The sequence below is a fragment of the Mobula birostris genome, chromosome 3 (genome assembly GCF_030028105.1).
Source record: "Mobula birostris isolate sMobBir1 chromosome 3, sMobBir1.hap1, whole genome shotgun sequence".
NCBI classification, from domain to species: Eukaryota; Metazoa; Chordata; class Chondrichthyes; order Myliobatiformes; family Myliobatidae; genus Mobula; species Mobula birostris.
Genome location: NC_092372.1, coordinates 211,288,851 through 211,304,452, shown reverse-complemented (window position 1 = coordinate 211,304,452; position 15,602 = coordinate 211,288,851). Strand labels below are relative to the sequence as shown.

Genomic DNA, 15,602 nt, shown 5'->3' with positions numbered 1-15,602 from the left:
AATTATTCTATTGAGAGGTGTTGTCTGTATGAAAAGTGCTCTATAAATAAGTTACACACATAAAAGTTGCTGGTGAACGCAGCAGGCCGGGCAGCATCTCTAGGAAGAGGTACAGTCGACGTTTCAGGCCGAGACCCTTCGTCAGGACTAACTGAAGGAAGAGTGAGTAAGAGATTTGAAAGTGGGAGGGGGAGGGGGAGATCCAAAATGATAGGAGAAGACAGGAGAGGGAGGGATGGAGCCAAGAGCTGGACAGGTGATTGGCAAAAGGGGATACGAGAGGATCATGGGACAGGAGGTCCGGGAAGAAAGACAGGGGGGGGGGAACCCAGAGGATGGGCAAGAGGTATATTCAGAGGGAGAAAAAGGAGAGTGAGAGAAAGAATGTGTGCATAAAAATAAGTAACAGATGGGGTACGAGGGGGAGGTGGGGCCTTAGCGGAAGTTAGAGAAGTCGATGTTCATGCCATCAGGTTGGAGGCTACCCAGACGGAATATAAGGTGTTGTTCCTCCAACCTGAGCGTGGCTTCATCTTTACAGTAGAGGAGGCCGTGGATAGACATGTCAGAATGGGAATGGGATGTGGAATTAAAATGTGTGGCCACTGGGAGATCCTGCTTTCTCTGGCGGACAGAGCGTAGGTGTTCAGCAAAGCGGTCTCCCAGTCTGCGTCGGGTCTCACCAATATATAAAAGGCCACATCGGGAGCACCGGACGCAGTATATCACCCCAGCCGACTCACAGCGGAAGTGTTGCCTCACCTGGAAGGACTGTTTGGGGCCCTGAATGGTGGTAAGGGAGGAAGTGTAAGGGCATGTGTAGCACTTGTTCCGCTTACACGGATAAGTACCAGGGGGGAGATCAGTGGGGAGGGATGGGGGGGACGAATGGACAAGGGAGTTGTGTAGGGAGCGATCCCTGCGGAATGCAGAGAGGCGGGGAGGGAAAGATGTGCTTAGTGGTGGGATCCCGTTGGGGGTGGCGGAAGTTATGGAGAATAACATGTTGGACCCGGAGACTGGTGGGGTGGTAGGTGAGGACCAGGGGAACCCTATTCCTGGTGGGGTGGCGGGAGGATGGAGTGACAGCAGATGTACGTGAAATGGGGGAGATGCGTTTAAGAGCAGAGTTGGTAGTGGAGGAAGGGAAGCCCCTTTCTTTAAAAAAGGAAGACATCTCCCTCGTCCTAGAATGAAAAGCCTCATCCTGAGAGCAGATGCGGCGGAGATGGAGGAATTGCGAGAAGGGGATGGCGTTTTTGCAAGAGACAGGGTGAGAAGAGGAATAGTCCAGATAGCTGTGAGAGTCAGTAGGCTTATAGTAGACATCAGTGGATAAGCTGTCTCCAGAGACAGAGACAGAAAGATCTAGAAAGGGCAGGGAGGTGTCGGAAATGAACCAGGTAAACTTGAGGGCAGGGTGAAAGTTGGAGGCAAAGTTAATAAAGTCAACGAGTTCTGCATGCGTGCAGGAGGCAGCACCAATGCAGTCGTCGATGTAGCGAAGGAAAAGTGGGGGACAGATACCAGAATAGGCACGGAACATAGATTGTTCCACAAACCCAACAAAAAGGCAGGCATAGCTAGGACCCATACAGGTGCCCATAGCTACACCTTTAGTTTGGAGGAAGTGGGAGGAGCCAAAGGAGAAATTATTAAAAGTAAGGACTAATTCTGCTAGACAGAGCAGAGTGGTGGTAGAGGGAAACTGATTAGGTCTGGAATCCAAAAAGAAGCATAGAGCTTTAAGACCTTCCTGATGGGGGATGGAAGTATATAAGGACTGGACACCCATGGTGAAAATAAAGCGGTGGGGGCCAGGGAACTTAAAATCATCGAAAAGTTTAAGAGCGTGAGAAGTGTCACGAACATAGGTAGGAAGGGATTGAACAAGGGGGGATAAAACCGTGTCGAGGTATGCAGAAATGAGTTCAGTGGGGCAGGAGCAAGCTGAGACAATAGGTCTGCCAGGACAGGCAGGTTTGTGGCTCTTGGGTAGGAGGTAGAAACGGGAAGTGCGAGGTGTGGGAACTATAAGGTTGGTAGCAGTGGATGGGAGATCCCCTGAGCGGATAAAGTCGGTGATGGTGTGGAAGACAATGGCCTGGTGCTCCTTAGTGGGGTCACGATCGAGGGGTAAATAAGAGGAGGTATCCTCGAGTTGTCGCTGTGCCTCGGCAAGGTAGAGGTCAGTACGCCAGACTACAACAGCAACCCCCTTATCAGCGGGTTTAATAATAAGGTTAGGATTAGTGCGGAGGGAGTGGAGAGCAGAGCGTTCCGAAGGAGTGAGGTTGGAATGGGGACAAGGTGCGGTGAAGTCGAGACGGTTGATGTCCCGTCGGCAGTTAATAAATAAGTTATTTTTTTCTGCCGCTGCCACTTTAGCATTTTCTGTTTTATTTGTTGTTATCTTTTCTTGTGCCGTGTTACTTAACCCATCAGTCTTGTCTAAATACAGATGACAGATGCAGCATACCAGGTAAAAGCTGTCCTAAAATGTAGAACATAGAACAGTACAACATTGGAATGGACCTTTCAGACAATGATGACCGTGCTGACCATGATGCCAAATTAAGCTGATCCTTTCTGAGGATCGATATTCCTCCATTCGCTGCATATTCATGTGCCTCTTGAATGCCTCTGTTGTATCTGCTTCCACACCACCCCTGCCAACATGTTCCAGGCACTTAGATTCTCTGAGTGACAAACAACATGCCTTGTTTCTCCTTTGAACTTTCCCTCTCTTACCTCATTTTGCATTTCCACCCTGTGAAAAAGATCCTGCCTGTCTACCCTATCGATGCTTCATCATAATTTTATGAAGTCTTGTTTGGTCTCCTCACAGTGCACACAAAACAATCCAGGTCTGTCCAAATTCTCCTTGTAGCCTATGCCCTCTAATCCAGGCAGCATCCTGGTAAAACTCTTCTGAAGACTCTCCAGTGCTTCCACATCCTCCCTGTAATGGGGCAAGCAGAACTGTACCTAACCAGACTTCTATACAACTACAACATGGCTTATCATAAACCCAAGAGTTTCTGCAGATGCTGGAAATCCAGAGAAATACACACAAAATGCTGGGGGATTTCAGCATGTCAGGCAGCATGTGTGGAAATGAATGACGATTTGACTTTTCAGGCCAAGATCCTTCACCAGCATTCTAAGTTCCTCCAGCATTTTGTGTGTATTACAACATAGCTTGAATTCATTGCCCCAAGCAAGGTGGGTACAGGCCTTCAGCGCAGTCAAATTAGAATAAATACAGTCATAGATACGGTATGTTTTCTTTCCTTGCCTTTATTCTCTAAAACTAGAAGTGGCTGAAGAAAGGCTTGCCTTTCCTCTGGCTTATTAGGCTCAGTGGAAATGTTTCACTCTTTGACTAATACGGGCATCTCTGACACTAACCCTTCTGTCTTTCAGCTCTCAAAATGCAAATTATCAAGCCAGCAGGATTCTCAGAGTTGTCGCAATACCCTTTATTACTTATTGTGTGAGTATTATTTCATCCTTATGATCGGGCTGTGGGCTTTGGTGATATAGAGTGTACAGTTCTACTTCACTGGCCAGATCTAGATTTCAATTACTTTAGGAGGGTGTCGGGCGTTGGACACACTCAAAGGTCTTGGCTGACCTTTGTCCTTAACTCTGGAGCAGCATTGTAGCGTAGCAGTTAGTGTAATGCTTTACAGCACCAGAGACTGGGGTTAATATAGAAAATAGGTGCAAGAGTAGGCCATTTGGTCCTTCGAGCCTGCACCGCCATTCAGTATGATCATGGCTGATTATCCAATTCAGAACCCTGTACCTGCCTTCTCTCCATACCCCCTGATCCCTTTAGCCACAAGGGCCATATCTAACTCCCTCTTAAATATAGCCAATGAACTGGCCTCAACTGTTTCCTGTGGCAGAGAATTCCACAGATTCACCACTCTCTGTGTGAAGAAGTTTTTCCTAATCTCGGTCCTAAAAGGCTTCCCCTCTATCCTCAAACTGTGACCCCTCGTTCTGGACTTCCCCAACATCGGGAACAATCTTCCTGCATCTAGCCTGTCCAATCCCTTTAGAATTTTATACGTTTCAATAAGATCCCCCCTCAATCTTCTAAATTCCAGCGAGTATAAGCCTAGTCAATCCAGTCTCTCTTCATATGAAAGTCCTGCCATCCCAGGAATCAATCTGGTGAACCTTCTTTGTACCCCCTCTATGGCAAGAATGTCTTTCCTCAGATTAAGGGACCAAAACTGCACACAATACTCCAGGTGTGGTCTCACCAAGGCCTTGTACAACTGCAGTAGAACCTCCCTGCTCCTGAACGCTAAGTTCCAATGCCGCCTGTAAGAAGTTTGTACATTCCTTGATGACTGTGGGTTTCCTCCAAGTGCTTCAGTTTCCTCCCACATTCCAAAAAGCGTATGGGTTAGCAGGTTAATTGGTCACATGGGTGTATTGGACAGTACAAACTCATTGGGCTGAAAGGGCCCATTGATGTGTTATACAACACTGTGCAAATGTCTTAGGCACATATATATAACTAGGGTGCCTAAGACTCTTGTACAGTACTCTAGTAATTTTCTATATTGCACTGTACTGCTGCTGCAAAGAAAAACAAATTTCACGATATATGTGAGTGATAATAAATCTGATTTTGCGGTGAGAGGGAGTGGGAAGCACCAGAGAGACATTCTGTAATGATCAATTGACTGGTGTTTCAGGGCTAAGTGTGTCTGCACCTGTCCCCACAGTGCTCCACCCTTGCTATTCCCAACATTCTTTGCTCCCTTCAGATTTACAAACTCGCTCTCCGCTCCAAGTTTACAAATACAGTACTGTGCAAAAGTCTCAGGCACCCCAACTATTTTGTGTGTGTGTGTGTGTGTGTGTGTGTGTGTATATATATATATGTGGCATTAAGCTCACCACCAAGATAGAAGCAGCTAATTTAAGATGGAAAGGTGGTGTAGTTCAACATTTCAAAGGAAATTTATTATCAAAGTACGTGTATGTTACCATACACTACCCTAGGATTCATTTTCTTGTGGACATTCACAGTGCCACAATAGCGTAGCGTACGGTGCCATAGTGGCTAGTGCAGCGGTATTACAGCTCAAGGCATTGGAGCTTGGAAATCAGTTCCGGTACCCTTCCCATGAAATGTGTGGGTTTTCCCCAAGCGGTCTGGTTTCCTCCCACAGTCCAAACACATACTGGTAGGTTGATTGGTCATTGTAAATTGCCCCGTGATTCGGTTAGGGTTAAATTGGGGCTGTCGGGGGTTTCTGGGGCAGCACAGCTTGAAGGGCTGTCAAGGCCTATTCCAAGCTGCGTTGCTAAGTAAATAAATACAAAAGAACCACTGTACTGTGTACACAACAAATATGGACAGACAACCAATGTGCAAATACCATAACGAGAAAAAAGTAATAATAATAAATAAGAAGCAAAAATTATCAAAAACATGAGCTGTAGAAGCCTTAAAATTGAGTCCATAGGTTGTCCATTTGTTGTGAAATGAATTCAGTGTTGGGATGAGTGAAGTTTTTAGATTGGATTAGATTATGAGAACACGCAGTCCTCTTTTATTGTCATTTAGTAATGCATGCATTAAGTAATGATACAATATTCCTCTGGTATTTATCCTCTCTGGTTCAGAAACATGATGGTTGATGGATAATAACTGTACCTGGTGTGGGACTTGAGGCTCCTGTACCTCTACTTCCTGAAAACAGAAAGCCAGGATCAATCCTGCCTTTGGATGCTGTGTTTACACATTCTCCCTGAAATGGCATATATGCCTTTCTCCTGGGTGCACCAATTTCCTCCCACATCCAAAAGTAATTGGATGCTTTAATTTGCCTCCAGTGTGTTGATGGGTGTTAGAACCTGAGGAGGTTTGGTGAGAATTGCAGAATTGGAAGCGGAAGTAATGCAGAATTAAGGTAAGTATGCGTTTGAAGGTCAGCGTGAATACTGGGTGAAAGGCAGATAGATATGTCGGTGATACTGGCCAAAAGTGGGCAGCTTGATTGGCTTTGATGGGCACCTTGGTCGACATGGACAAATTGGACTGAAGAGCAATGACTCTTGTGACTCTTTGGGATATGGAGAGTTGCACTCTGTCCATGGTGCTGAAGTTCAAATGAAAATGTTAAAGACAAGATCACAGTTGATCTCTTAGTGCCAGAGATCTTGTGGCACAACACTTAGGAACACCAGAGTTCTCAGCCGTTCCTTGGCCAGTAAGTGATTCACAGCTATTGGAGTTTGTTGTACTTGCCTGGATTGCACTAATGACTGAATGTGAATGTATTTCATCAGCTGCAGTGTGTTTTTGGAATATCCTGTGTAGTGGAAGATGTTGTAAAAATGCAAATCCTTCTTTTGTAGAGGTATGGCAGATGCTCTCAAACATACCTGATAAAATTTTGTTTCAATATTTTGAGAGCAGGAAATATAATAAAAGATCCAAGCCTGTTCATTGAAGCATATTAAATATTGTTAATAATTCCAGTGCAAAGCTTGTCATGTTTAAATTTTAATCAATTGCCTTTACCAAATAGTTTATCAGCAGATGCCTAGAACTAACACCTAGTAGAACACAGAAAGCCATTGATTCTGTGTACATTGGCTTCTTGATAGAATTATCCAAATAATCCCACTTCCGGCTCTTTCCCCAGATGCCTGTACTTTGTCTATGTATTTATCCAGTTATTTTAAAGGTAATAATTGAATCTGATTCCTTCACCCCTGGGGTCAGTGGATTCATGACTTCAACACTTGTCCAGAAATTGGTTTATTATTGTCGTACAGATTTACAGTGAAGTGTTTTTGTTTGCATGCCATCCTACGGGGCAAGTTGTTAAAACAAGAGCCCAGTCATTTCAAAGGTTCAGAGAAGTCAAAGTGAGTGACACGTTTTACAATTCTCTACCCTGGAGGGCTGTGGAGGCAACTTATCTAAATATGTTCAAAGTTGAGAATCAATGGTAAAACAGGGCAGGAAAATAGAGGCCTCAACTTGATTGAATGATGGGAGAGGCTGAAGGGGCAGTATAAGTGACACCTTGGGTTGTTTTTTGCGTTTCTGTTTGCAACACACATTGGTTGTCAGTCTTTTTTGGGTGTCGTTTTTCATCAATTCTATTGTGCTTCTCTGTTCTGCTGTGAAAACCTGCAAGAAAATGCATTGTAGGGTTGTATATGGTGACATATACATACGTTGGTAATAAATTGAACTTTGAAAAAGTCATCCTTAGTTACCAAATGAACCTACTTTGTGTTGTTATAGTGGTGACAGTCCCGGTACCCAGATCGTCACAGAGCAGTTCCAAGTCGATTGGACAACAGTCCTTGTTAGCTCATTCAACACTATTGTCGTTAAGTTCGATGGGCGTGGCAGTGGCTTCCAAGGTACTAAGCTCTTGTATGAAATAAAGGGAAATCTGGGAACGGTGGAAGAAATGGATCAAACAGATGCTTTGAAGTAAGTTCCTTTTGATCGTATAAGATTCTTAGAATTTTAGTAGAGACAGCTGTTTTGAGCCAGAATTTTATGAAAACTCATTAAATGCTTATTAATTTGTTGTTACTTCAAGCTAGCACCATACGTCTTTTAATCAAGGTGACCTGAGACTGGTCCAGTGGACAGCTTGGTAGTTAAGTTATCCAGAGACTTGGATAGATTATCAGAAGGTAGATGTCTGATGGGAACTTTAAAAGCAATTAAATATGGTATTAAAACCAGTAAAAACATAATGATGGCTTTATCACCTGTGCAATGCAGTCATTCACTGTCAAGATGGAATATTGCTATCCCACACCCTCACCAATGTGATTGGAACCTAACTGTTCTCTGAAATTTATGTATTTATCCAGAGAAAGCATAGTCCCTTCTGGCCCAAGGAGCCACGCACCCGGCAACCCACCTATTTAACAGGACAATTTACCAAGACAAGTTAGCCTACTAATCGGTCTGGATTTGGACTCTGGGAGGAAATCAGAGCACCTGGAGGAAACTAGTGTGGTTACAGGAAAAACGTACAAACTCCCTACAGCCAGTGCTGGAATTGAACTCCGAACTCCAGACTGCCCCAGCTGCAATAGTGTTGCACAAACCACTACTATGTCACCTTGATACCCCAAGGGCAATGAGGAAGGCACAATAATAGTAATGTCTATGTAGAGTCATGGAACACTACAGCAAGGAAACCCCTTTGGCCCATCTCGTTCCTCCTAAACTATTACTCTGTGCAGTCCCATTTAACTGCACCCGGAATATAGCCCACCGACTGATTGAATGATTAAAACAATCTTTGAAGACATATTCCATTAACTGGCTTGAACTGTCAGGGGTAGAAACCCATTAGCTCCTACAGATTTGGTAACATTAAGTCTTGTTAGATTTTGTACATAATTTCCACAGTAGCTTCCTTTAACTTGCTTTAGACACAATTGTAATAATGAGTCCTTGATCTGCTCACAGTTTACTTCTCCATGCTTTCTGTCAAACTGCTGGGGGAGAAAAGTCATTCATAATACAGTCGGCCCTCTATATCCGCGGGTTCTGCATCCACGGATTCAAAATTCCAGAAAGTTCCAAAAAGCAAAACTTGAATTTGCCAAGCACTACGCTGAATCCACGCGAACTAAGTGATGTGTAGGCATACCCTGCTTGTAGCCTCCCGCCATTTCACAGATCCTTAGTCTCTCTCCAGCATTCGTTGTTTGAACATTGTTTGCCTCGCGTCTCATTCGTTCGCTACTTGTGTTGTGAGCGAGAGAAAGGAGCCTAAGTAAGGGATGGCTGGCTAGCGATGTAAAGCGCTACAGCCTCAAGAACTTAAAGATCACGGGAGAATTGGCATCGGCTGATGCTGAGGCAGCATCAACATTCCCAGAAGAGCTACGATGGTTGCATCTGTACTGAACATGTACAGACTTTTCTCTTGTGATTATTCCCTAAACAATACAGTATAACAACTATTTACATAGTATTTACATTGTGTTAGGTATTATATAATCTAGAGATAAAGTATACGGGAGGATGTGCGTAGGTTATACGCAATTTTATATAAGGGACTTGAGCATCCGCGGATTTTGGTATCTGCGGGGGGGGTCCTGGAACCAATCTACCGAGGGACGACTATATTTGACAGCAATGTTCATTTTGATGTTTTGGATGCTTTAATTTCAGAATTCTCTTGAAAGAACCTTACATTGATGCGACTAGAGTTGGAGTTTTTGGGCAGGTAAAGTTGTGCTCACCAGAATTTTTTCTACTTCACAAAATCTTGGTTACTAAATGCTGCGATCAGATTTGTGAGAGTCTCTGCCTGTGTCACCACTCAGTGTATTCCACACGATGACGATTCTCTGAGTGAATAGGTTTTTCACATCTCTTCTAAGCCTTTTAATCCTTCCTCTATACCTATGTTCTCTAGTTCTAGACATCTCCACTACAGAGAAAAGTTTCCTGCAATTTAGTCTATCTAGATCTCTGATTAGGTCTTCCTCTCCAAGGGAAAGCAAACAAAGCCTATTCCAGTCTTCACAGTCTCAATCAGGAATTAGAGGCAGATGTAACAAGGGTAATGTAATAATCAGGGACAGTAGAATCTGGAGCAACATATGCTCACCCCACCCCTCATTTTTTCCTCTTTTCCTGATCCAACTGGCCCTCACTGACTTTTCTCTTCCCCCTCATCCACCTTCTCCCTCGCCATCACACCATCACCCATACACCCCTCCTATTGGTTCCACTCTATACTATGCTTCACCTTCCTCTCCTATCAGATCCCACCATCTTCAGCCCTTCATCACTTCCACCAATCAACTCCCAGTTTCTGACATTATTCACACTTGCGCCCTCTCCTGGATCTATCTATCACTTGCTCTGCCCCATCCTCGCAGCTTTCTTTCAGACCAGATGAAGCATCTTGACCTGAAATGTCGACTGTCCATTTCCCTCCACGGAGGCTGAGTTCCTCCAATGCTTTGTGTGTTAATGCAACAATCATCTCTCGTCAACATGCTGATTAAGCAAAACATGTCAGCAGTAAAAGGCTGGATGACAAATTTGTGGAGGGTCTACATCGAGCTTTTCAGTGAAAGTATGCTGATGAACTAATCAGGGAGCAGACCATGTTATGTAATGACTATGCCCCACTTGACTCCCGTTCGTCTAGGGTAAACTGGTGTTGGCCGTGCCAACTCTATAATCGTGTTAGTGTGGATACTGTGTGATTTTACCCAGGTATAAACCCACGACATCAAAGATCAGACAGTCCACAATAGGCAAGTAAATGATTACAATTATTCTTGGTGATGGGTTAGTAGAAAGAAATAAAGGCGCCATTATCAGTAAATTTATCAGTTCTCTGCACAAATAATTTGTTGGAGCTCACAAAATCCGGTGTCCTTTCCTCCCATCGATCTCCTCTGAACTCTGTTGACCCTTGGCTGGGATCACTCCCGGTGATCTACCAGAGCGCTCGACTCACGTCCGACCTCTTCTCTTCTCCTCGACCAAACGCCCGTGATTCTCCTCCAGTTCCCGCACATACAGATGACTTCCTTTGGCTAGCAAATGAATACAAGTCCCATTATCACTAATTATAACCCAAACATGCTGCTATAGAGAAGCCCTTTCTCAGCAGTTAACATTACAGAGAAGCCATTTTGTCAGCCTCAACAATTAACATTAATACTGAGAACCCTACATTTAGATCTAGTGCTGCTCAATGATTGACAACACACACAAAAATGCTGGAAGTGCTCAGCCAGTCAGGCAACAACTATGGCGAGGAATAAAGATGAAAGTATACTCTATTCTTTAGTCTGGGTGGCCTCCAACATGGCAGCATAAACATAGATCTCCCCAACTTTTGGTAATTTACCCCCCCCCCCCATTCTGGGTAACTTCCTCCAAAAGATTGATTAGGCATGGCCTAGCACGTATAAAGCAATGTTGACTATCCCTGATCAGTCCCTGTCTATCCAAATAACTAAATATCTCATCGCTTGCAATAACTTTCCCACTACTGATGTTAGGCTCACCGGCCTATAATTTAGAACATAGCACAGTACAGGCCCTTCGGCCTACAATGTTGTGCCGACCCTCAAACCCTGCCTCCCATATAACCCCACTGGCTTATTCTTAGAGACTTTCTTAAACAACAGAACAAAAGCTATCCTCTGACACCTCACCCATCACCCAAGGATGTTTTAAATATCTTTGCTGGGGCCCCTGCAATTTCTGCACTGCCTCCCAGAGCATCTGAGGAAGCACCTTGTCAGACCCTGGGGATTTATCCGCCCCACGCCCCAATTTGCCTTAAGACAACAAACACCTCCTCCTCTGTAATCTGTATTTGGTCTATGACCTCAGTGCTGCTCTGCCTCACTTCTGACTCTGTGTCCATCTCCCTAGTAAGTAGAGATGCAAAAAAAATCTCTTTAAGATCTACCCCATCTCTTTCAGTTCCATGCATAAATTATCATTCTGATCCTCCAGTGGATCAATTCTGACCCTTGCAAATCTTTAGCACATAATATATCTATAGAAGCCTTTGGGATTCTTCTTAATGCATTCAAATTTCATGCATTCTTTAAACCCTCCTGATTTTCTTTTTAAGTATCCTCTTCCATTTCTTATCCTCATCAAGCACCTCATTTGTTCCTACCTGCTATTTCCTTACCTGACTTCTTTTTCCTTAACCAGGGCTTCAACATCTCTCTAAAACCAAGGTTCCCTCAATCTGTTGTACTTGCTTTTTATTCTGACAGGAACATACAAACTCTGCACTCTCAAAATTCCACTTTTGAAGGCCTCCCACTTACCAAATACACTTTTGTCTGAAAACAAGCTGTCTGAAAACAAGCTGTCTCAAACCACACTTGTCAGATCCTTTCTGACACCATCAAAATTGACCTTTCATCAATTTTGAATCTCAACCTGAGGACCAGAACTATCCTTTTCCATAATTAGCTTGAAACTAGTAGCATTAAAGTCACTAGATGCAAAGCGTTCCCTACACAATTCTGTCATCTGCCCTGTCTCATTTCCTGGTAGGAGATCTAGTAGCACAATAGTATCATCTAGTTGGGATTTCAATGTACTGATTAAGGAAACTTCCCAGAACATTTTTGACAAACTCTTTCCCATCCAGCTCATTTACAGTCTGGGTGTTCTAGTCAGTCTGTGGAAAGTTAAAATCAGATGCTATCACGACTTTATGTTTCTTGCAACTGTCTGCGAGCTCTCTACAGATTTCCTTCACTAAATCCCACGGATTCTTGGATGGTCTATAATTTAATCCATATAATGTGGTCATACCTTTCTTATACCTCATTTCTACCCAATAAAGCCTCACTCGATGAGCTCACTAGTCTGCCCTGTGGGAGCACAAAATGCCATCCCTCCCCCTTTAATCCCTCCCATTCTGTCTCATCAAAAGCCGTGGAACCCTGGAACATTAAGCTGCGAGTCCTAATCCTCTTACAACCGTCTCACTAATGGCTACAATGTCATAATTCCACATGCTGATCCATGCGCTCAGCTCATCCTCCTTTCCTAAAATACTCCTTCATTGAAATATGCACAGCCCAGAACATTAATCAAAGTGTGCTCAACCTGTTCACTCCTGACTTTGTATGTCGGCTTAACAACATCTTTAGATACACAATATAGAAAACCTACAGGCCCTTCGGCCCACAGAGTTGTGTCGAACATGTCCCTACCTTAGAAATTACTAGGCTTACCCATGGCCCTCTATTTTACTAAGCTCCATGTACCCATCCAAAACTCTCTTAAAATACCCTATTGTATCCACCTCCATCACCATTGTCAGCAGCCCATTCCACGCCCTCACCACTCTGAGTAAAAAACCCACCCCTGACATCTCCTCTGTACCTACTCCCCAGCACCTTAAACCTGTGTCCTCTTGTGGCAGCCATTTCAGCCCTGGGAAAAAGCCTCTGACTATCCACATGATCAATGCCTCTCATCATCTTATACATCTCTATCAGGTCACCTCTCACCTTCCGTCGCTCCAAGGAGAAAAGGCCGAGTTCACTCAATCTATTCTCATAAGGCATGCTCCCCAATCCAGGCAACATCCTTGTAAATCTCCTCTGCACCCTTTCTATGGTTTCCACATCCTTCCTGTAGTGAGGCGACCAGAACTGAGCACAGTACTCCAAGTGATCTGACTAGGGTCCTATATAGCTGCAACATTACCTCTCGGCTCCTAAATTCAATTCCACGATTGATGAAGGCCAATGCACCATATGCCTTCTTAACCACACAGTCAACCTGCGCAGCAGCTTTGAGCGTTCTATGGACTCGGACCCCAAGATCCCTCTGATCCTCCACGCTGCCAAGAGTCTTACCATTAATACTATATTCTGCCATCATATTTGACCTACCAAAATGAACCACTTCACTCTTATCTGGGTTGAACTCCATCTGCCACATTTTGCATTCTACCAGTGTCCCGCTGTAACCTCCACACCATCTACAACACCTCCAACTTTTGTGTTATCAGCAAACTTACTAACCCATCCCTCCACTTCCTCACCCAGGTCATTTATAAAAATCACGAAGAGTAAGGGTCCCAGAACAGATCCCTGAAGCACTCCACTGGTGACCGATCTCCATGCAGAATTTGACCTGTCTGCAACCACTCTTTGCCTTCTGTGGGCAAGCCAGTTCTGGATCTATATAACCATATAACAATTACAGCACGGAAACAGGCCATCTCGGCCCTTCTAGTCCGTGCCGAACTCTTACCGTATCCTAGTCCCACCGACTTGCACTCAGCCCATAACTCTCCATTCCTTTCCTGTCCATATACCTATCCAATTTAACTTTAAACGACAACATCGAAACTGCCTCAACCACTTCTGCTGGAAGCTCGTTCCACACAGCTACCACTCTCTGAGTAAAGAAGTTCCCCCTCATGTTACCCCTAAACTTTAGTCCTCTAACTCTCAACCCATGTCCTCTTGTTTGAATCTTCCCCACTCTCAATGGAAAAAGTCTAACCACCTCTACTCTATCAATCCCCCTCATAATTTTAAACACCTCTATCAAGTCCCCCATTCAACTTTCTATGCTCCAAAGAATAAAGACCTAACTTGTTCAACCTTTCTCTGTAACTTAGGAGATGAAACCCAGGCAACATTTTAATAAACCTCCTCTGTACTCTCTCAATTTTATTGACATCTTTCCTATAATTCAGTGACCAGAACTGTACACAATACTCCAGATTTGGCCTTACCAATGGCTTATACAAATTCAACATTACAGCCCAACTCCTATACTCAATGCTCTGATTAATAAAGGCCAGCAAACCAAAAGCTTTCTTCACCACCCTATCCACATGAGATTCCATCTTCAGAGAACCATGCACCATTATTCCTAGATCCCTCTATTCTACAGCATTCTTTAATGCCCTACCATTTACCATGTATGTCCTATTTTGATTAGTTCTACAAAAAATGTAGCACCTCACATTTTTCAGCATTTAACTCCATCTAACTGTCCTAAATACCTGCAAGTTTTGAAAACCTACCTCATCATCCACAACTCCACCTATCTTAGTATCATCTGCATACTTACTAATCCAATTTACCACCCCATCATCCAGGTCATTAATATATATTACAAACAACATTGGACCCAGTACAGATCCCTGAGGCACACCGCTACACACCATCCTCCAATCTGACACACAGTTATCCACCACTACTCTCTGGCATCTCCCATCCACCCACTGCTGAATCCATTTTACTACTTCAATATTAATACCTAATGATTGAACCTTCCTAACTAACCTTCCGTGTGGAATCTTGTCAAAGGCCTTTCTGAAGTCCATATAGACAACATCCACCGTTTCAACCTCGTCAACTTTCTTAGAAACCTCATCAAAAAATTCAATAAGATTTATCAAACATGACCTTCCACGCACAAGTCCATGTTGACTGTTCCTAATCAGACCCTGTCTGTCCAGATAATTATATATACCATCTCTAAGAATACTTTCCATCAATTTACCCACCACTGACATCAAACCCACAGGCCGATAATTGACAGGTTTACTCTTAGAACCCTTTTTAAACAATGCAACCACATGAGCAATACGCCAATCCTTTGGCACCATCCCATTTCTAATGACATTTGAAATATTTCTGTCAGAGCCCCTGCTATTTCTACACTAACTGCCCTCAAGGTCCTAGGGAATATCTTGTCTGGACCCGGAGACTTATCCACTTTTATATTCCTTAAAAGTGCCAGTACTTCCTCTTCTTTAATTGTCATATTTTCCATAACTACCCTACTTGTTTCCTTTACCTTACACAATTCAATAACCTTCTCCTTAGTGAATACCGAAGAAAAGAAATTGTTCAAAATCTCCCCCATCTCTTTTGGCTCCGCACATAGCCGTCCACTCTGATTCTCCAAGGGACCAATTTTATCCCTACTATCCTTTTGCCACTAACATAACTGTAGAAACCCTTTGGGTTTATTTTCGCCTTACTTGCCAAAGCAGCCTCGTATTTTCTTTTAGCTTTTCTAATTTCTTTCTTAAGATCCTTTT

The 15,602-nt window shown here is 43.7% G+C and overlaps 1 protein-coding gene across 1 annotated transcript in view; it reads left to right on the top strand.

Moving 5' to 3' along the window:
• The window catches only part of dpp6a (dipeptidyl-peptidase 6a), a 515,918-nt gene that overhangs the window by 461,414 nt on the left and 38,902 nt on the right, over window positions 1-15,602 (top strand). Inside the window, exons 19-21 of the mRNA XM_072254436.1 lie at window positions 3,427-3,496; window positions 7,292-7,486; window positions 9,197-9,251. Of these exons, the coding sequence (XP_072110537.1) occupies window positions 3,427-3,496; window positions 7,292-7,486; window positions 9,197-9,251 (320 nt within the window). The remainder of the gene's footprint in view (window positions 1-3,426; window positions 3,497-7,291; window positions 7,487-9,196; window positions 9,252-15,602) is intronic.